The 23,789-nt window shown below is 41.1% G+C and overlaps 1 protein-coding gene across 3 annotated transcripts in view; it reads right to left on the bottom strand.

Moving 5' to 3' along the window:
• Positions 1–23,789, bottom strand: part of LOC306965443 (protocadherin-15-like) — a 494,180-nt gene that overhangs the window by 137,017 nt on the left and 333,374 nt on the right. For all 3 annotated transcript variants that reach the window (XM_079559864.1, XM_079559865.1, XM_079559863.1), the window contains 3 exons: positions 17,804–18,109; positions 15,442–15,672; positions 7,740–7,856 (listed from right to left, as the gene is read on the bottom strand). In XM_079559864.1, coding sequence (XP_079415990.1) covers positions 7,740–7,856; positions 15,442–15,672; positions 17,804–18,109 — 654 coding nt within the window. The remainder of the gene's footprint in view (positions 1–7,739; positions 7,857–15,441; positions 15,673–17,803; positions 18,110–23,789) is intronic.

Genomic DNA, 23,789 nt, shown 5'->3' with positions numbered 1-23,789 from the left:
TGAAATATGACTGGTCGTAATCAGGCCTTGTCATTGATGAGTGATGCCGTCTCCCTATATAGCCACAGTGACGAGTGTGGAATTCACTTTCCTGCAGTGTCCCCTCAACATCGCTCTGCTAACGTCACTCCACTGCACTACATTCCCCAGTAGAGTTAAAATATATTCTCTGTTCGGGATTTCATCGTCCCATTGCGTCCTCGGACCGGGTCTGTGGTCTGTCAGGCCCAGAACCAAGAGCCCCCCAGTGTACATTCACACAGAAGTGCCAATGTGTCTCCCTATGGTGAAGCCGTTCTGCACTCAGGAGGGGAGTATTCCCTACGAACTGATCTAAAGAGGCAAAAGTCCACTGAATGTGATCGTCTTCCCCCCTGATTTTTACAAAGGTAAAAATGAAAGTCTCTAATCCCCCTCAAAACCAAAGCGAGCGAGTGACACCTCAACGACACAACATAGACTTTCTCCTCTCTTTATCTCAGGACAAAACATTTAATTCCCAGATAAATACAGTAATTTAATGCGTGGTTTGAGCGTGAAAAGCATAAAAAGGAATGGATGAAAGTGCAGACAGCGTGCGGTTAATGAACCACCTCCAGCTCTCGTCTGCAGGCTGCACTTATTCTTTGTTGCACTGGTTATGTCCTGGAGATGATATTTACTTATCATTGTTATTGTTTCACACGATACATAGCGTGTTTATTTCATTCAGAAAGGGAATTTTGATATACACCTCAGACAGTACTGGGCAAGTTACTTAAAATGTTTTATATATTCTATATTAGTAGTTTCAGGTTTAAAGATGTAATATGTTTGTATTACATATTACTGTTTCAGAAATGTAGCTGAGATACACTACTTTGAGGTACTTCTGAGTTACCTTTGGCATAATACAGAGGTAGGCAACATCAGGCCCGAGGGCCAAATCCGGCCCTCTAGCACAGCACCTCTGGCCCTCAAGATGATTTTGAGAAACATCATTACACAAATTAGAGAGTACTTTTAACATTATTAGAGTTAAATGGGAGAAAAAAGGTAGAAATACTGTCAATACACCCAATTAGGTCATATATGATGTGCAACACAGGAAAAAGAATTGTTTAAAGGAAGAAATGGTCTTAGATGAGATAAAACCTCTAGTAGTTGTTATTCTCTTAATTCAGATAATTTTGTGTCATTTCAAGTGAAAAACAAAACTTGATTTCAAGTGGGTTTTATTCCTGTTCCATTGGTGCATTTGTGTCTTGGATTAATTCAAATTCAACATAGAATAACTTTTATTCAAGCAATTTTAAGTCATTTATCTCATTTAAGATGGTCATTTGTCCAGTGTTGTGCTTTACTTTGGGCTAATAATAAGCGGCGTCGGCCCTCGGTCTGTTTACAATAAAGAAAATCAGCCCTCCATTAAGAAAACTTGCCAACCCCTGGCATAATATAAACTGAAAATAGTAATAATGCCACCGAGCAGATTTCCTTTTTACCTTCGCTTACCCCCATTCTGTCGTGTTTTGTTTTGACTACATTATAGCCACACACAAACACAGAACTTATACACCAGTGTCCAACAGGTGCTGCATTTTATTTGGAAGAGTTTTTTCGTTCATACATTTAAAGCCACATCGCGCAAAATTTTACCAAATAAATAGCATTGAACTAAAAGCATTTCTTTTATGATAGATATTTTCATCATAGAAAAATACCTCATGACTGTACTGACAATGACAATGACAAACTTGTGCCTCTCCTATGTCATGACTGTAACTTTACCAGGAGTGGGTACGTCTCCATCTCGTCGCCATGGAGATGTCGACTAAAGTCAGCAGAATTTTAGATTTAAACAGGCTATGTTCTCATCCAAATCCATTCTTTGGTAACCCACTGCAGAAATAGTATTTTTTGTGTCGAGCTGCTCATTAAGAGCATGTTTTGAATTGATGACAAATATATAGTGAAAATGTGCCTTTAAATGCCGTATTTTGTTTCAGTAATTTGTCAGAGTTCACTCACTCACTCACTCACTCACTCACTCACTCACTCACTCACTCACTCACTCACTCACTCACTCACTCACTCACTCACTCACTCAGAGCCACGGCATTGCCCCCTGTGTCCACGACCCGTCTCTCTGTGCATGAGTTCGTTTAACCTGACGTTTGCTCCTTGAGAGCCCAGGAGGGAGAAAGAGAGAGCCAGCGCCAAGACCGTTTAGTCGGGAATGATTCAAACTAAGGATCTTTCTCTGACAACTCCTTAAAATGCCTCTTCTCTGCCTCTAGCACATTTGCATCTTGTTGCTACATGAAGCTGAAATGTAATAAATGAGCTCCATGACAGTTGGGTCAGCGGGTCGCAAGCTTTTCCCAGAAAACATTTCTAGGATCCCTGCTTGAGTCTGTTCTAATGACTTATCAGGTGTTTTTTTTTGGCTTATTTAATGCTCAACAACAATTTTGGAGGAAAAGTGTAAAGTTGGCTGGCTTGTATCTCCAGGTAGAGACGCCATACCAGTTGAGAACTGGTATGGGAACCTAATTGGAACCATGTAAAAGTAATGACTATGTTCAAAACTGATCAATCATCCAAAAATGAGACAAAAAAAACATTTATAAAGAGTAACATATGGATAATTAGACATAAGTATTGCTAGTATTGATCCGCCCATCACTGTTGCACGAAGTCCACTTTACCTGTTCTTTCGAGTGTTTAGCTACACTTTCAACTGCATTGAACCAGCTAGCTTTACTTACTTACAATCTGGAGGCAGCGTCAGATTTTGTAGTGGCGAAAACAGCTTTACTTTGCCTCCAAAAGTTGGAAAACGTCTGAACTGCAGCATTAAGTTTTTATAGTCTTAAGATCAATACAACTTCATCAGAGAAAAAGCGGATTCTTGCTCTCCCAAAGGCCTTTCTGTTCTACTCGTATAGTGATTTCTTGTCCTCGGCTGGTCAAGGTGGCTGCCAGGGCACCAAACCAAACTTTAAAATCCCGAACTGCTTATTTCTTTAAAGATAATTCAGAGAAAACACCTCCTTAGCCAACGTCAATAACAAACACTCCCACTCCGAGAAGTATTCTGTCCATGTCTAAGGTCATTGTTGTACCGCCCACGGCGAAAAGTCAGAAAGCCTGGTCGGTTTCGTTCTTTTCTCCTCTCCCTTTTTTTATTTGACATGGAGAATAAGAACGCGCGCACTCCCAGCCCTACAATCTGAGCAGCAGCGGGGGGGGGCACTGACAAAGGCATCAAAGCACCTCCATCCCAATCATACAAGAGGGGAGGACTTTGAAAACAAGGAGACATCGGCTACAAAGTTACTTCTACACGAGCCACTTTTTCAGCTCAAATAAGCAAAAAGAGCAACGTCTTTACGAAAACAACTGATTGTTTTTAGATGCCAAATCTGTAAGCAGGAAAACAACTCCCAAAGCCCTATGAAATATTAAAATGTGTACTGCTGTCAATACCGGAATACACATGCTCCCAGGGCCCTGCTCTTCCTGAGAAATGGATTTGGAGAATCATTTCCAGAACATGTTCCAGTTGGTGGCTTTAGTTTTCGTATTTAAAACTACTTGGAGTTAAATACGATGGTTGACAAATTAGATATTATTTGGACATGTTCAAACTCCAAGGCAGAACAGTTCATTTTGAGAAGCTATTGTTCGTTGTTATTGTTCGTTGAATGTGCATGTTAGCGATAATAGACCGAGGGGGGGAAAAAATCAGTCTTTTGACAAAAGCCTGTGTCAATTTGAGCTCTTTGATTCAATTACTAGTCCTTGGAGGCAAGTGCAAGTTTGCCAACCCGTGAGCAAAATGTTTTCCTTTCTTTTGGAAACGCTGATCCCCCCGGCTGTTTGAGGAAACTGTAAGCCCGCTGAGACAGCTTTCATAATACAATAGTCATTTTGTTACATTATGCGACCAAAGGCACAGTGATGCCAATGAAAGTTCAGTTCTATAACTCATCGACAATTTACAGTCAGGGCATCCTCACCTTACTTACTGAGGTCTTCAATCTAGCCGGAGATTTACAGAGTTTTGGTACCACAACCTTAAAGGAATAGTTCATCGTTTTTACATACTGAGATATGTCCTTATCTGAGCTTAGACTAGTTTATACGTACCTGTCTGTCTGTCTGCGTGTGCTCAGTCACGCAAAAAGACCAACGATGTTTCTAGCATTTGGCCTCTCCCAATGTATTCCTATGGCTCCAAACGGGGGTGAAGTTGGAAGCAAACACGCTCTTCCACGGGCACACCCAAAGACCAGACAGGTACGTATCAACTCGTCTAAGCTCAGGTAAGAACATATCACAGTATGGAAGAACTGTGTGCCCTCAGTCACGCAAAAAGACCAAAGATGTTTTGAAAATTGGCCTCTCCCAGTATATTCCTATGGCTCCAAATGGGGTGAAGTTAGAAGCTAACACGCTCTTCCACGGGCATGCACAAAGACCAGACAGGTACGCATCAACTCGTCTAAGCTCAGGTAAGAACATATCACAGTATGAAAAAACTGTGAACTATTCCTTTAAACCAAAACACAAGGTTGGTCATTTACTAAGCCTGGAGCTTAATTGCGAGTAGTACTTAAAATTAGCGAGTGGGCGTGTTGCTCCTGATTTACCATGAGAAACTGAGTGTGTTATTAGTGCCGCAAATGTGATATGCAAATGACTTCACTGCGCGAGCACAGTCTGCGCAAAACTGCTGACAGACGCCTTTGAGGGAACATTTATAAGTAATGACGACAAAAAAACCCCGACAACAACTCAAAGCCCCCCACGCGCTCATCCAAGGAGCATGTCACCTGTCTGCTGTGCGTTCAGAGTGCTCAGGCCACGTACAGTCCTATCTGGCATGGAAACTAACAGGAAACAGTGGTGAGCTGGATGTTTGTCCGAGGACTATGAGGTTTTTATCATGGACCCCTCGAAAGCTGAATATCAATCCAGCAGGAACAAAAAGTGCACACGGCTCACACTTTGGAGACACCCTGGGATGAGGGCCTCCTCATGTAGCCGATCATCAATACGCCGTCACCGTTGAGCACACACCCGCAGATTTCGTAAGGATTAAGAACTTTGAAAGGACATGGGAAAGACTCCTGGAGCCTTTTCAGTTCATGGTGCCTTTTGTTTGGACAGCGGTTGTGAACTGCAGATCAATGTACAAAGGGAAACATGGTCGCAGGTGACGTGTACTTTCTTTATAATTCACATTCTGGTTTAACCATACCCTCGTTCTCAATGTGTTTCGTACAAGGGTCTGGATCTTCACAACTGAACTCCGTTATCAGGTGGGAGGGGTGAACTCCTTTGAAACGATTGGATCTGATTTTCGCTAGCGTTTGGTCGTAATGTATGTAATGCGCCCCAGTGAGTGAAGAGAGCTATTACAACTCTTGAGAACATTCCTTGCGCATTCGAAGGCTTCAATTTTAATTTTTGGATATTTGGGAGCCGAGCCAGGACGGATTGAAGAGCTTCCATTTCTTTCGTATCCGCCGCCATAGCCAAACTACAACCAGCAAATGAAAGCAGGTACCAAATATACAGTAGAATTGTAGTATTCAAGTTTTGATGCTATTAGTCATCAGAATTCAAAAGAAATAAAAAAGTGAAACACAATTTTAAAAAAAGAAAAAAGAAAAAGTGGAAAATTTGGGAAAGATTTTTTGGAAAAATCAAGAAAAAAGTGGTGGTGAAAATTGTCAAAAAACATGTTTAAAAAATGTTTAAAAAAAATGTGGGAAATTGAAGAAAAGAAAATAGAAAAAGGTATGGAAAGTTTGGGGTTTCCTTTTGTAGTTACAGGAAGTTTCTTGGTTGCTTCACCTCAAACAAATGATACAAATGCAAAACAAATTAAATGGAAGGAAAAGGAATAAATTGACATTATCAATCTGTTTTATAGTTTTGTATTATATATGACAAAATTTTTTAAAAACAAGTATCGTTAAAGCACTGGTATCGGAATAAATACAATGGTAGGACCACATGTTACGATAAGCGTGTTTAAGTTTACGCATTAGTGGCTTCCATGCAATTTCTCTTGTACTTTTGCCACATTTCTGGACTTTTCGCTGTATTTTCTCTCACAGAAAAACTTCTCTTCTCCAAGTTAGGATTATGAAGGGCTTTCGCAAAAGGCAAGAAACGACTATAGCTGCTGTTTTATTGGACTGAGGCCTAAAAAGAATCTGTACAATTAGCAGAGCCGGGCCTTGGTAAAAAAAAACACACAGAATCACAGCACTAATGAGGGCTGCCTGGACCCCAAAACATCTTCAAACTAATGGATTCTCAGACACACAAGTTCAGGATGATTTAAAGATGGCTTTTAAAAAAAATCTGTTTTCAATCATGAACACACAAACACGTCCGCAGAGGAAGTTTTCGCTGTCATTTTGTAGAAAAAGCAGGTGAAAAGAAAACTGTGCTGAGTTGAAAACGGTGCTATCTACTAATGCTGGCATGTTGATCAAGTCTTTGGGCAAGAAAGTAACATGTGTTGTTGATTTGGAGACTATCTGACCCGAGGATGCAACTAACTGCAGTGTCCAGCAGAGAGATGGACCACTGGAACCTCCAGCTAAAAGTCTATTTAAATGTGTTTATTTTTCCATGCTGCCAAATGGCCGACAGGAAATACGTCTGTCTCTTCACTGTGACTGTTCTGATAGTTTGCCAGCTAGGGCTAATTTCTACCCCCATTGTGTACGTAAAAAGATCTGTCACTGCATTTGTGCTTCCACATGTTTCTAATGTCCAGCCGGTGTTGTCGCACCAGAGGGCGCTGGGAATTTGTCAGAAATGGCAAAACAGGTGAAGAAAGATAAACAATATGGAGCCTCCAGCGATGGTTTCTACACATAAATATAATATAATAAAGATGAGGGGTCCCATTCAGCCCCATTCATTGAAAAAGGTTCCCGAGTCCTGTGTGAACCTTAATGGCCGCTCTGTCTCCTCCTGTTCCTTAAAAGGGAAAAAAGGCGGGATGGCTCGTTTTTAGTCGTGTTGTTTAGCCATATTAGCATTGTTTCCTCCATTCATTCCCAGGGTTCAGAGGTTAGCATTCTGTGGCTAGCATTAATTGTAACACTGTCACCTTCAATAAATCTTGGATGTCTTGTTAAACAGTACATGAATACTGTTTTAAAGTAGTTAACAAAAGTATTTGATAGAAATGAAACTGAATTATTTGAGGTGTTTGACTGAGGGAAATCCATGAACAAATGTAGCTAAAGTCTATGCATAAACTGATGTAACATTTTTAAAACAGTCACAACTCTCAAAGAGTCATGAAATAACTTAAAATTGATCAAAACAGAGTCAAGCAAATAAGTAGTTTCCCATTTGATTACATTGCACTGGGTTCAAAGGGCCAGTCACAATATGGCCGTCAGAATTGCCATTTGTTCCAACGTATCATGGCCATGTCCTAGAGTCTTATTAAAGATCCTTGAGTTAGACCATGTACTGCTTGTTGCTATGACTCCCGCACGGAAAAAGTCACGCAGGAGACGGACGGAAATGATTTCAGAGGGGTTAACAAAAATCAAGTATTCTCAAGTAGTCAAACATTCTGCCGACCGTACGGTCGGGGGAGAGCTTTCAGAAAGGCAACTCATCAAAAATGGACCGTTATTATCATGCTCCCACGCTCATGTTTCTCTAGAGCACTAATATTAGGAGAAGCATTCAAAAGTGCAAATATCACTCACAGGTGGATCCTGGTCTTCAGCAAACACTGTTGTGATGATCGTCCCCTTCTCGGCGTTGGGTGCCACCATTCCTTTGTACAAGTCCTGGCTGAAGATGGGCGAGAAGTCATTCATGTCCTAAGACACAACAGATGGAGAGAGGAAATTCTTTTTAGTGAAAAAGACAAAAGGAAAGAGGGGTAGGGAGAATGTAGAAATGGCAACACTGATGGGATTTAGCACTGAGAGGGTCAAATGTATTCATGAACTCAATTTTCTGTTACTTATCCACCTACCGCTGACTTACCCACAATGTAATATTGTAGCAAAGCACATTTTGCAGCCAGTGCTTTGTTTGATTTCAGCTAATGCTACAGTATAGCAAGGATTGTGTGGACTCAGACAAATTTGCTTCTGCAGTAATTTTCCAAATGACAGCCTGACAGTTTATTGAACGATGCCTTTCACATCTTTCATTTTCGAATGAAATGAATGACAGTGGCAGTGAGTACAACTATTTTCTTTGTAAATGATGATAAATTATTGATAAATTATTGCTTGTGTGTTTATTTCATCGCAAAGCACATAGAATTGCATTTATGTCCGTGCTACATAAATACATCTTCTGAATGACAGCTAAGGTTTTAAACCAGGGGTCGTCAAACTACGGCCCACGGGCCAAATCCGGCCCGCGAGATGATTTAACCCGGCCCTTGAGTATGTAAAAAAAAAAGTACGTCTCGAGCCCATTCCTGTGCGGAGTTATGATTTTTTTGAAACTAAATAACCAGTATACTCATTCCGGCCACTAGGGGGCAACTTAAATAAATAAAAAAGAATTCCACACGCGTCCAGCAGGGCCACTGACATAAGAGATCAGGATATAAACAACACATTATAGCCACGTGGTAAATGAAGCTTAACACCACAGAGTGTGGAATGAATGAATAATGCCTACAGTACTTTAAGAAACATGTGACACATGGCTGGTAAAGCACAATACAAGTCTAAGCAGTTATTACTTTGATCACATGATGTTTTATTTGAAAATAAAAATAAATGGAATAACTGTGGTATTTCAAATTAAAATAAAGTGTAAAGACTTGATTACTATTTTTGCAAACCACTACAGCTAAACAAGTATGTGCCTGGGATAAAGTGTTGATCTTGTGGATATAGTAGTGGGGACGACTGTGCCAGGCTAGTGATCTCTACTTCACAATGAGGCATGCTGCATTCTGGACTGGGTCATGCAAATCTATGTTATAGCCAACCCGGCCCGGCCCCCCATCACAGTCAGAAACAATAATGTGGCCCCCAGAGAAAAAAGTTTGAGGACCCCTGTTTTAAACTATTAAAAAAAAGACAGAATAAGGGGGGAAATGCACCATCATGCAAAAGCGCACACATTTAGCAAACAGAGTAAGCTTAATCTAAATTTATCACTAATTGTTGACTCATTGGAGATATTTAAGCTAATGTACATTGATTTAACTGCACTGTAGCCGAGTTTAGTTGCAGCAGCATCAAAGAGCTCCCCTGAAAGCTAATTATCATTGCAGGGCTAGCCCCGGGCTGCAGATCACTAAAGCTCAGACACAGTTCACGTCGGCTTCTTATCTCATCTTCACACCGCATCAAAGCTCCTCCGGCTGATAAATGTGCTGTTGTTGGCGACCAGTGATTTACGGCGCGGAAGCATCGCGACTATTGAGCCTTTCACAACCAGTGCACACGGCTGGTGTTGACGGCTTTTCTTTTGCTCTGCAGTGTCCAACTTCTTACAAAAAAGTCTATGGTCCTTAGGATTTTCAGGATGAGGAGCGTGTCTGTGCTGAAGGGGGGGGTGAGTAAGGGAGAAAGGGATGACGACAAATTAGCACGGCAGCCATCAACTGAATGCTAACCGGAGAAATGAGCAAAGTTCTTCACAGTTATCTAGTTGTTGTTTGTAGACTTTGAGCGCCCACAGCTCAGCGTTGGGGGACTTTTCTCCAGGACCAGGATTCTGAAGGCTTTGCCAGTTATGTGTAAAATTTAAGGGGGAAACAGGTGTGCCTTAAGTCATTCACAGTCTCCAACTGATCCTAACCCAAGCCAGGGAGCTGAACCTGACATGCCTATCTTTCAAGTCCAAGGTACAGGGCATGAAATTAGAGACGTTTCGATCCAGATTCCGATACTAGGGATTTAAGTATCTGACGATATCCGATAATAACCAATACCAAGAGACTTTTGCAAAAGTGTCTTTCTCTGAGTGAAAAAGTGAATGGTCCTCTTTACTTCGTCGCAAGATCAAGAAAGTCTTGTCTTCTCTTGCAAATGATTATTATTATCAATTTATAAATCAATGTAAAAAACATTTAACAAGGATCACTGGACTTTTCTACACTATTATCCTACATGACAGGCTTTTAGGCTGCATTAATGTTAACAACTCCCAAAGTGATATGATAATTACAAATATGTTAGATCAGTTATTCTTTAACAGAATTTATTTAAATATTATATTTGGTCAGCAGTGGCCAATTTTATTGTATTACTTAAGGTCAGCCCTTCCCAAAGTCCAAAGGTCCAAAGCTCCCATGATGGCCCCCATCATAATGGATTCCCTCTTTTTTTAAGAATATCTAATGTTTTTCATCAATAATTTCTCACTATTTTACATAACAATTATCTAACTAAAAGATTAAATGAAATGAAACACTTGGCAGCCTGTCAGCCAAGTGTTTCATGTCATTTAATCTATAGTTCGTATTCTTTGAATACGAACTATAATTAAACAAATATACATAAAGGTAATTTCAAATCCATAAATTATTATGCAAAAGTCGTGTGGACAACCTTTTCTGAAATGCCTCTGAGGCCCTCACTTTGGGAATGGCTGCTTTAAGTGATCCAATCATAGTTTCCAATCATAGCAATGATAAGTTGCTGCTAGCAATAGTATGCTGTGATTGTGGTCACCAGAAAAACATTTACGGAGGCCAAAACTATAACTGACTGCCCATATTCACTTATATTTAGTTGCTGAAAGTTGTGTTTTTAAAACAGTGAGAGTCAAAACAGGTATCGGTTCAGTATCAGATATTTGAAGCACCTGATATCATCATTTTTCCAGTATCGGCTCCAATGTCCGATACCAGCATCAGATCGGTGCATCCCTACTTGAAATTATTTCTAGCCATCTATAGCCCAATGCTGGTACTTTTCAGTCTTGGCTAGAAAAATTTTAACTGCCAACTTTGGCCAGTTCGACTTTATGCTGTGCTAACTAATTGAGGCCTTAAAGCCATGTTGTTGCAATATCCTCCTTGTGAGATGCAAAAATAATAAGAAAAAAAAACATTTTAGAGGCATGTATTAAAATGATATGGGTTGTTCTGATACCAATCTGTGTTTTGCAGACAAGCGGTGCTACTGTGCAAGTCGTAATGTCCACACTCAATTCGGGCGTTCTGTTCTCCCAAAATTTCATCCACTGAGCGGTGCTGTGATGAAAAAAATGACTCGGTTCGTGTCCTAGCGCACTTCCTGTTGCTATTATACTGCATTCAGACCGGACGCGATGGAGACTTTTCTGTTCTGTTTTATTACCTTAATGGTTGTAATACATATTGGTGCAGCCCTGTGAGACAACTCCTGTTGTGATATTGGGCTATACAAAACCATTGATTGATTGAGATGTCAGGGGCGAGTGATTTTAAATGTGTTCTAAAGCGTAAGAAGGAGCTCTTGACTGAAAAATAACTGCTGTTTTGGGGCTAACTCTAACCTCTTTGTTACTGCCATGTCCTATGGATCTTTAACCATAACTATACCCATGGTCTACGTGAGGATCTCTCTAGTATTTAAGCACATATCCAGCCCATATGTCCGAATAAAGGACTATTATTTGTGCCAGTGGACAATGGTTATTCCAGGTTAGCCCCGTTAGCTTGTTACAATCGCCTACAGCTCATTGTTGATGAAAAGTCCACAATAAATGACAAATACATCAATCCCGGCTCAGTGTGTGATCATCTCAGAGGCTGCTTTATATAGTTACCGGCTGCATTGACGTTATTATTGCATAATACTTATTTTCACCGGATCTATGCGAGTTAGTTGCTAAGGAGTTAGTTAGCTCCGGGCGAGCGGTTAGCAGCTCGGCCCGAATTGATACACACTGATGCAGCGTGGTGTGGTACAGCGGTAGCATCTCATATCAAAACAGAAAGTATTTGTTGATGCCTTCACTTTGTCTTTAGAGTGGAAGCAGGACTTTGTCAGAATGGAGCAGCATGAATCAAAGCATGCAGGCTTTGTTTATGCTGGATAATTAGCCATGTACTTTTGGGCTTCATCTTTTTACTTTCGTTGTTGTTGTTGTTATTCACACATGCGGTCTCTGATTGGAAAAGTTGAATCGGATCAACCCAATATGCTTGAAAAAGGACTAGCCACAGTAGCCAGTGAGTATAGACCTACTCAAGTGAATTTAACTAATCTAAATCCACCTCTGGGCGCACACATCATTAGGCCTTGCCAGCTACTCTTACACAGTCTCTTTGTGGAGTGCACCAGCCCGTCTCCGGTCTACCCTTGTGCTGACATTTCTCTTTATTTTCCAGTGTTTTGAAGGAGCCACGGGTAACAGTAGGGCTCCTCGCAACTCAGTGGTGCAGGACGGCCCCGCTTTGATCTAAACACAGGTTAGCGTTACCCAGCAGAAAGTCTATGATCGCGCTGCCGCTTTCAACAACAAAGCCTGATCCTAGCACTCCCTCGGCTCCAGGAAAAAAGTGTGTCTTCGTCTAGACAGACATCGAAACGAAAAGGTGTAAAAATGGATGTTAACGAGTGCGCAAACAGGCCAGAGGTGTTGTAGAATTTGCCTTTTTGCTGTCAACATGCCGATGAATTATAGATACTATCTTTAATTGCCGGGCCTATCAACCTGACACAAAATTCTTATCGATTAGCACAAATGAAACTACATTGAAATTATCCACATAATAAGGATAACTAAATAAATAATAACTGAGCCATAGACATACCCATTATGTTTCATGGCAAAACCTTTCTTAAAGCTGCATTATGCAACTTTTTATGTGGAAAAAAAAGTTGATATTTGTGCGTCTTTGACCTTGTAGTGACCCAGCAGCTGTATGAGTGGTCATCATGGTCTCTAGGACGCTCCAAGATCAATTGTTTGGAAGTTGTTCACTGCAGACAGACCCTCTCACCAGAAAATCTACAAAACTATTGATCCTGGAGCGTTGCAAAGTCCACCGTGATCGAAAGCAAAGGTGCCATGCTAACCACTAACACAGCCACAATGTCAAATACGCACAAATATGAACTTTATATTCCACATAAAAAGTTGCATAATGCACCTTTAAACACAGTGTTAACATGGCATGGATTGGAGTCTGCACAATGGCTGCTGGCTGCTCTGCTTTGTGACGACGACACTAGAGGCCAACATTTTGCCGCCATTGCTGTAGTACCTCCATATAGCCGCTAGTCTCCCATTGGAAAGCATTGCACTTTAGACTTGTTAAAAACAACTTTATAGCCTGGTTTCTAATTGTCTTAAACTTTGTACAGCTAGATATTCCTCCTGTGATAACATTGAAACCTCGTACTAATGAGGGCCGGACTGTTAGCATTGGAGCTGCGTGAACTACACGTCACGCAAGGGCCGAGTCTACAGTGAGGATCCTGCCCTTATGTCCTTTTTAGGAACATGCTTCGTCAGGGCTGAGGAGGAGTCTGTAAATCCGCCATGATATCCCCCTTAAACTTAGTTATTTTGTCAAAAAGGGAGGAGTAAGTAATGACGGTCTATTAATAATATGTCTAATGGGTCTGCATTCAGACAAAGTGAACCCAAAGCTGTATTTTTAGAAGTTGAATTCATTCAATCATTTAGTTACATACAAGCAACTCTGTGATTATATACATTATAAACAAGGACTTGACATTAACTTTAAAGGTTTGTTTCTTTTGTGGCTGTTTCTTCCCCCACATACTGACCACGACAACTATTCTAATTAACTTTAACAAAGTAAGAAAAGCATATGTTTTTGCCATATACATTCAATCGGATGTTTTGATTTGTGTTTGTTTGTTCTGTATGTGCTTGTACAGTATTATATTGTACATTATCATCATTGGTTATAGGTGCATTCACGATATAACAAAAACATAGAATTCCTAGGCCTAGAATAGGTGTACTGTGTAAATAGAAACGTGCCAGTGTTCTGTCCGGTTCACTGGTTTTAATGTCAAGGCCAGTGAAACTACCTATCTACCTTTGTGAAAAAGCAAAACAGCACAAGGGCATATCAAGCTCGGTCAACAGCATCTACCTCCCCTGGGCTGCTACGAGGAAAGGCGAATCAGTCGAATCAGCCGCATCTCTGTTCCCACCGACGCCTGTGTGAATCCAATAGGCGCCGCGCTCGTCTCCTCCGGTCGGCCATTTCGAGAGCCGGAGGTTTGATATCGGTCGCGCTGTAATGACTTCCATATCAAACCATTCCTGGATAATAGAAGGAACTGTGCAACAAAGCGTGTCCTTATCAGAGGACGGACTCTCCGTCCGAGTATGCCAAGAATGTCTTCCTATAACAGACGTTTCTACACGCCGGCGAAATATGTGGTAAATATGCTTTAAAACCGATACATCCTCTACGTAACATGAGGGCATGCAATCGCTACCATCAGGGGACCCTTTTCTTCTGACCTTGAGTCGGGATCTTTGTCTATTTTACACGTTTTTAAGTTGACGGCGCCTGGAGGAAACCCACCCAGAATTGAAACTTCTTGGCAGGAATGCTTTGTCATCCAGCATACCGCCGCCATCTTGATCTATGCAAATAAACAGCACCAATGCATAAACACTGGCCCTGATCTGCACAAAATATCACTGCAGTTCGATTCCTTGGAAGGGATTCAGTGGTTAATCTTCTAAAAAGGTTGTGGGAGGGGGAAAAAAACACAAACGGGCAGAAAAAGCTGACATAATTGCTGTCAAAAAGCTAATGAGTCATTCAGATGGGGAGTAGCACTGGGTACAAGGAGCAGGCACCAATCCATCACTTCTCTTTGTCATGTTGACAGTGCAAGGACAAACAGGTCGGCGGCTTTAAATATTCCTGCATTCGGAATGGCACTAGTTGAAGCAGCAGTAATAGCAGTGGAAAAGTAGTCGTAGTTGTAGCCAGCCCGGTTTGAATGAAAATTTAGTTGGGTTGATTGGAGAAAGCAATCTTGAGAAGCAGAAGTCAATTCATTTACTGATCAAGCCTTCTGCTTTCTTTTTCTTTCTTCGTTATCCAGGGTTGCTTTCAAGGTTTTCTTTCCAAGCATATATAAGAAAAGTTCACTTGAATTAGTTAACTTTTGTCTTTATTCTTGTGGCAGACAAAGTAATCTTTTAAAGTCCACTAATCTACAGTAGGTCCTGACTAATTCCTCTAACCAGTCAACAAACTAATTTCAAAATTATGAATTTAGTTTAATTTTCTTGAACTTGAACTTACATGAATTAAGGCACCAGTCAGCAGACAAGTTTTGGGATTGAAATTAGATTTGCATGTTTTGAGATGTAATTCACTCAATACATTTTTAAACCATTATCTACCAGAAAAATCAACAACAGTTCATTGAGGTTAAATACACACTCATTAGCATAGGCAGCAGTCTTCAGGGGCTAACTGCAAAGAGCTCTTACCGTGATCCGCACTGTGACCGTGGCCTCGCCGGGAGGCATCACCCCGGCCTGGTCAACAGCCTCCACCAGGAAGGTGTAGGAGGTGCCCATGCCCATCGCTGCCAGGTTCTCAAAGTCCACCGTCTGCAGCACGGCCAGCTCCCCCGTGATGGGGTTCAAAGAGAACAGCTGCTTGGCCAAGTCTGTCTTGATCCGGTACGTGACATTGGAGAAGAGGTCTGCGTCCACCGCCTGTCAGGATGGACGAATGAGAAAATAGTATTATAAAACAGTAACATACAGAATATTGGCCATAAAAGTATAAGACAACACTGATGCAAAGCAAGATGTCCACTAAAGTTTCAACAATTTGCTTTGCTTTATATTGGATACTTACAGTACTGCATCTGGAACTTTTCATCGTCCGATTTTCAGACCAGTCAAAGATGCTTATTTGTAGCGCAAGACATTTCCTCAAGATTAGCCCCATATCATTCAGAGCTAACCTTGTAACTTCTTCTCACTTTTGTTTGCATGGTGAGCTTTGTCAGAGGATTTGGCACAATGACTAAAGGCATCCAAATATAAGATTTTAAGAGGTTGGGTCCATTCTTTGATTATGTTGATCATGATGATCATGTTTTGTTTTGCCAATAAATGTTACGCAGTGTGCCTTTAACACAAAGAGAATTTCTTTGTGAGAAATTCTCTTTGTGAATTTCTCACAAAGAGAAATTCACTTTTCTTACACCTCACTCCATTTTCATAAAAATAGTTTTACTCGACTAAGCCACCAGCTTAACCCGCTACCTACCATATAAAAGCAGTACTAAGTAACTTGTTTACCTTAATAAATCCTTTTCATAGTCCCTCTGGAGCTCATACAAGTGTTAATGGGATAATTGGGGGGCCTCAATACACACTATGGAATCATGGAGAAGAACTGCTAACGGGCAAAGCTAACTGTGGGCTAGCATCACTTAAACAGTATTTACAGCTAAGTTTGAGTGAAAAAAAATATTTCCATTGTGCAATTGGACGTACAATATCCCTCTCTCCGTTTGTCTTTTCTGTCAGGGTAGTATTTACTTACATGGACAATTAATGAGTACAAATCCATTACGCGCTACACCACCTGCAGTGGCGCTTATGACCTCAAGGGGCATGTGTTATGAGAATTTAAACCCAAACTATAGTTTTCACTGACAGGCAAAGAGACACACTTAATATGCGCAATGTGTTTCTTTACTGAAGAAACTTCCTCTCCACATAATCAACCCAGGCACTTCTCTCAGTTCAAAAGAAGTGTTTGGTGACTTACAGTGTCAGTGTGGTGTTTGCACTAGCCCCCCTCTGCACCCCTGGCCCCTCTCCTGCACTCACTTTTTTTTCCTTAAAAATACCCAGCTTCCAAATGTCACTCACAGCATGTCAGCATTTACCTCGCCTCTTTCCAAAAAGCACTCTCAACAATGCAACCCATGCTTACTGTATGCATTGACATTTGCACCGAATGAAAAAAAAAAAAAAAACATGAAAGAAAGGAAAGTTGAAAGTACAACGGTGTCAAAAAGCAGATGAAAAATGATCCCAGGCTATGACATCATGGGAAAATCCAGCTTTAAGTGTTCGTCTACTTGAGTCGGAAAATGCCAAGAGAGCTGTCATGGACAAAAATGTGAGTGCTGAGTGCGTAGAAGTGTAATTCCCTCTGTCGGAAGGGGTCTGAAGTTGAAAAATGTTGTACTTGAGTTAATAGAACAGCTGTTGGCAAATATAAAGCCTGTCACAGAAAATTGAAAGGTGATGCATTGCTACAGAATATACTTTGCTTTGTAATAAGTTTAGGATAGCTAATTAGCTTCTAATTTACTTATCCTTAATAAAACAGTGATCAATCCAATACCTCAAACTACCAACGTACAATTTCTACTTATTCTTTGTTATTTCTACTTACTCCAAGCAAGCATTAGTGACAGATTTGATGCTGAGGATCATAGTCATGTCGTTGCCTTTAAGACTATTTTTTTAAGAGACTTTTGATTATGCAATATCCCAACACTGAGAACATTGTAGCAGAATATCAGACTATATTTTCAATCAGCAAAGCACTGTTATTGTGATGCGAAAGATGAACGATGACAAGAATACTAATAGCTAAACTAATACAAGAATAACATGGGTTTTAGAAACTAAAGAGTTAGCAGGGTTTGGTTTTATTTTTTTGCAGTAAGACCCCATGTAGATAAAATTACTTTGCTGTTTGCAGAGGACTTGATTATATCTAAATTATTGATCGACTCTGCTTTGCTAGTTGTGGTCATTCAAATTGCATTTTCGATTGCAAACCCTAAATGTGGCTTTCCCAGATGACAGCACTTACACTCAGATTGAGAATAATGGTCCCCACTGGGCTGTTCTCCGGCACGTTCACCACGTAGAGGAGCTGTGAGAAGGCAGGGCTGTTGTCGTCGATGTCGGTGACCAGGATGGTGAGGGTGAGGGCGGTGCGGCGTGGGTCCACGGCCCCGTCTGAAGCCTCCACCACCAGGCTGTACTCGCTCTGCAGCTCGCGGTCCAGGGGCTCGCGGGTGTAGATGCTGCCGTTGGGGGTGATGAAGAACAGGTCCGGGTGGTTGATTATCCGGTAACGCACCTGGCCATTGACACCGGCGTCTGGGTCCGTGGCCTGGAGGGAGACAAGATGATATCACGGTGGCGTTTACAACAAATGTAGATGTTTTCTTATTGTTATCACGTCTAACGGTGGAAAGTATTGACAGCTTCCTAAAGTCCTGAGTCACAGAGACATAATATAGACTGTCATTCTTCACTCCTCCTCATTTACAATCATAACAGTCAAGTGTTGGCAGTTCTGTCTCCTCCTACAGAGTATGTTCCCAAAAAAAAAAGGACAAAAAGGCGGGAAACAACGCCCCGTGAGGCAGGCTGAGCAACAACAAGTTTGCACAGTGCTCCAGGGCTTGTCAGTCACGGCTAAAACTTTAAAACTTCCTACAACAAAAAAACAGCATGGTTAAAAATATGTCACTCTTCTCAGGGTTGTCACGGGAGGAAACTGTATTTTTAGAAACAATAATAGTCTTTGGAGCCAGGCTTTTAAGTTGTTTTTAACACGTGTAAAGTCCCCATTGGTTTCCATATTATTGTCTGGATTGTCCTCTAACCACTAGGGGGTGGTATCGCAGTAATTTTAGCACCCCATCCCGAGGGCTAAAAAGAAGTGCTTCCCCCGCCCATTGGTTAAATACCATAACACTTTTCTACCTTTATCAGGCCCAAAGCGCTTTACACTATGGAACCAGTAACTCTCTCATTCATACACCAATGTACGCACACACTGGAGCCAAGTAGTGTGAAGTGTCTTGCCCAAGGACACAACAACAGTGTGCATTTGCAGGAGCTGGGATTCAAACCCACGACCCCCCGATCATGAGACGACCCGCTCTACCATCTGCGCCACCGTCTTGTTAAGCCCAAGACTGGAAAGTTTGGGGCTACTATCGAGGCGATCTCTGCATGAGTGTAGCAAAAACCTCATATTGAGGAAAACCATTTTTGTAACGTTTGCACTTGAGTCATACATTTCTCCAGTCTTCTGTACCAGGTTTCTCGCAGAAGTAAAAATACCATATTTAGATTATAGCGTCATCTTCCTGACCCTTGACAGGACACATGGATGTAAAATCTGTCAATATTTGTGAATGAATGTGCGATGGAAAGTCGGCTTTGCAAAACAATGTTGTAGCTACTTCCAGGATATCTCCGCCTCGCTCACGACAAAACATCATAAAACAAGCATTGTATAGGGTAGGTTGTATCATTTTTATACACTGACATGAAACCTGTGAAACATGTGAAACTAGCTAAAAATCTTCACTTCGGCTATTGCGTGAAATATCTAAGCTTTCAACCTGCCGTGTCTCGTCTTAAAGGAATAGGCCACCGTTTTTCCATACTGAGATATGTTCTTACCTAACCTTAGCCGAGTTAATATATACCCGTCTGGTCTTTGTCCGTGCGCTCTGTCACGCAAACGGAGCACAGACGCAGCCTCTCCCACATGTCATATAGCTCCAAAAAAGCTCACGATAGAAGCTGCCAAGCTCTTCCACGTGTTCTCTCTTTAAATAAAGTTACGTGAATTTTTTTAATGGTTTAGGGTAATGTGGGCAGCATTTCATGGAGAAGTCAGGTACAGTATTCATTTTAGTATTCAGTGTTTAGTAGTAGTGGTAGTAGGAGCAGTAAACCCACATCAAATGGATACTGATGTCTTTTTTGGTGTTTTTGATGGAGAAAATCAAGCGTTTGATTGAAAGGGTTTGCGCATCAGAAGACTCAGAGACGGCGTTGTATTATTTGTTGCGAGTGATCAGGTTGGAGATGACCAGCCGGGCAGGGAGAGAACACTAGAATGTTTCCATGGAGACCTCGATGAAGATTCCCCAAGCAGCCCCCAGTAAAAACAAAACATATTGTCATGACATACTTCTCACACATCCCAACTAAAATGATCCACAAACTCAACAAATTCTCGATCAAAAGTCAAAGAGGATGATCACCATATTTAGATCATCCGGTGCCGAGGTACTTTGGTTCAAACATGTGGATTCCTTTTTGTGACTATGAAAGAACAGTGGGCGCTGGTGGTGAGCAAAATCACAGAGGCTGCACAGCGGGGAAGAGTAGGAGTGGAAAACAGTCATATTTCATCTGTTTGTCATCATTTCTTAGACTGTGACGGGAGGACAGGGCACATTTGCAGCTGCCAGAGTTGCCCCTAGTGTGTGCCTTGCTAGAATTTCATTTTGTGCATAAGAAACAATCAAATCATCCTCCTTGCAGGAAGATTAAACGTTTAGTGTTGAAGTTGGAGCAGAAGAAAGAAACTGTAAGTCCCATAAGACAAGCAGGTGAATGGACAATGAAACTCTATTGATTTTCTTTTGTGTTGTGTACTAGATGGGAAACAACTAAATTGGACATACACTATAGTAATGGCGAGCGTTTTGTGCCCTTATTATTCTAAATAAAGGCTGTTTTCAGCAATGCAGCAGCAAACTTCGGGGCATTTTAAATGTACTGTACCTGCTTGTTCCTATTTTCAAACCCTGACAGATGGAATTAGTGTGAATTTTCAACCACAGATCTAAACTCATCCTTAAAGGGGATAGATGCAAGTTTGCCATTTTATGCTCACTACTGCCATCTCAGGTCATACGTGTAACTGCAGCTTCTACATTAAGCTTGTGCATGACGGCACTTCGGACCCGAATGAACACCTTTTTGAGTGACAGTTCATGATTTTAGAGGCAGTTGTGGTGAATAGATCTGAGCTCATTCTACACATTAGGACATGGTTGGAACATGTAGGGGGAGGAAAATACATTATTTGAACATTTTTAAACTCTGTATAGTCCCTTTAACTTTCAATGTGCTTCATGAAGATCAAGGGGCAACTGTGCTCGTATGCTTTATTCAAGCTTTTTAAACAACTTAAGTATAACTTACTTTGAACACAAAATAAGTTAAGAAAACAGCCCTGATGTTGGAGAATGTAGTTATATACAGCATAACTCTAGCACAGGGCGCAGAGCGATTACAGTTGTAAGACAAGTCAATTATCGCCACCAGTGACTGGACTCTAAAACATGGAGAAAGATTATGGCTTACTCGACTTGAATATATAGTATTTCTGAAACATGTGCGTGGCATGTTTTTGATGAGAATTTAAAGGTCCTATATCATGCAAAATCGACTTTTTGGAGCTTTTAGCCATGTTGTTATGCTATTTCCTTATCAAAACACCCCAGAGTGTTTTTTGGCTTCATGCACGCAGTTCTCAGCAATCCTCCTGAATCCTGCTCTCTGAGCAGCTGCTCCGCCCTCTCCTGGAAAACGACTGAGTTGTGACACTCTGACGTTTTTTACGTCATTGTGCCAAACAGGAAGAGCCCAACATTTTTTTCATTATTTCTGAAAAAAAAGGAAGTGCCTGAAGTGTCCGCGCTGCCCCTGCAGAGAAAACAAACGCATCCCCTGAGCGTCTGAACAGATGTCATGTTTGCACTGAAAGTTGTGAAGAAGGAGCTAACCTATTCTGGACATCTGTTCTTTTTTCTTACCTAAGGATAATGTCATGGACAAATGGATGTTTGGCTGCAAGAGGTACAAGACTTTATTCAACCTAAAGAAGAGTTCACTCGCCAGAAGTTGGAATTTCTTTCCAGGATTCGGGTACTATCAGCCAAACTAGTGTTTTTCTGTGGCTGTCACTGATGGATGTTTGGGGAACCTTCGCCAGAATCAAAGTGGATTAACTTTTATAACCAACGCGAGTCCCATAATGTGATGGAGAGGCCAGGACAGAGCGGTCAGTCAATCAAAACGCATGTTAGCTCGTGTGTTAGATTGTGTGTTAGCCGTTTATGAAGCTGTGTTGCAGATGTCAGATGCATCGTGAAGTAACTTCACTTATTGCTGTGATATTTATATTTATTTTACTGCTAATAATGCATGGGCGGATTAGCTCGGAGAGAGGGGGCGGAGTTTACTGAATTGAAGTGTCGTGTCTTCCTGGTTTGCAAAATACCCCCAGAAAATACTTATATTTCTCACAAAAATAGTACTCCATAGTGGTAGAGGTACAATATATCATATAAATGCCCATAGTTTATTTTGGGATGGCTAAAATAGCATGAAACAGATCCTTTAACATTATGACAGGTATTTTAAAAGCTACAGATAAGTCCAGCAGAAAATATGACGATTGTGGAATTCTAAATTGACCTTCCTTTGCAATCAAAAACGTCAATCAGCTGCACTGTAAAAATCCTATCTTATCACTGTGAAAGGATTACTGTATTTGCTGAAGTTAACCTCAGGAGTTCAACATAAAATGAGTGCAGGGAATTTCAAACTGCGCGTGATGATTGCTTGGGGTCATCATGTGTTTTAGAGGTGGGTTGCTTCATACGGCTTGAGCAGATACTCCCACACATGGTTCTAATCCTGCCTTGCTGGTGAAATCTGCGTTCCGTGTGCTACATACACATACAAAAGCCCTGTGGTAATCTTATCCAACATGGTTAACCGGAAGACCTGAAATATGCCGATTGCCTGCGAAATAGACTGCAGACAGATGCATTTAAATAGAAACGCATGCCTTCAGTACATGTTTAAATGTCAAGACCACTTTATAATATGAACTAGAAAGCCCATAAATGCTATAACGTGGAGCAGCTTTGCCAATTAAATCCGCCGCCACGTGAAGTTTTGACGGTACGGCCGATGAAAGCGCTAATCAATGCGCTCCGGTCACCAGCAAGAGTTGAAGCCTTTGATATTATAGACAAAGATGGAAGTTGTAAGGCACGTGGCTTATTAGTCGAACAACCAATAACTTAATGAGCAATGTGAACACGGCTGTCACTTCAGAGCGGGTGTGTAAAATGAGAGAACAACATCCAAATGCACTCCGGGGTGAGAAGGAGTTTACAAGGAATACTGTTCTGAGCTGTATTCATCTGTTCATAAAGATTTGAAAGGAGGAGCATGCATTATGTAACTGGCCTGTAGCTATCATTGCAGAAAACTTTCCCATCGCCAATGCAGTCAGTAGTGAGTTCGACCAGTGATGAAAACATCCATAGCACAGGCAATGGTCAGGGTTATTATACATTTCATATCCTTTCTTCAACTTCAAGGTCGCATTTTATATATGTAAAAAAAATGCTTCAATAATAATCATTTAAAAAAAAAAAGTCAAACGGCAAGTTGGAAAGCTGAGGCGAGAGCACTAATAAGCAGTTTTGGGGGGTTTAAAGCTGAGATGTGAAAAAAATGGAATTCTCAAGTACAAGACTTGAAAATGTGGTGCTTGTAAATGACTACTTTGGTGGAGAAATTGGATTTTGAAATAACATGTTCTCATCCAAATCTATGGAGAAACGTAGAATCAGTGCAGCATTTAAAATGTGAATATTACTTTGTTTCCATGTGAAAGTGTATGTGTTGAGAGACCAAACTAGCCCAAAACCTGCGTGTCTCTCCTGTCTCAAATGCCCGAGAAAATAGTACAAAAAGGACTGCACAATAAAACCTGCTAATTGCATCAGTGTTTGATGTCCACCTTTATGTGAAGAACATTATCTAGGACAAAATATCGGATCAGATCGTATCACGAGCTGATCTTTGTTACATTTCATGTCAATGCACTTTTCAATCTGAACACTTCAATAAACTTTGGACACATGGCTGTTTTCTTCTTACATATAGAGTTGTGCTCAAAAAGTTTACATACCCATATTGGCCTTGTTGACAAAGTGCACCATATCTACTGCGAA

Source organism: Gobius niger, assembly GCF_951799975.1.
Source record: "Gobius niger genome assembly, chromosome: 7".
In the NCBI taxonomy this organism is placed as follows: Eukaryota; Metazoa; Chordata; class Actinopteri; order Gobiiformes; family Gobiidae; genus Gobius; species Gobius niger.
This window is presented reverse-complemented; position numbering and strand designations above follow the sequence as displayed.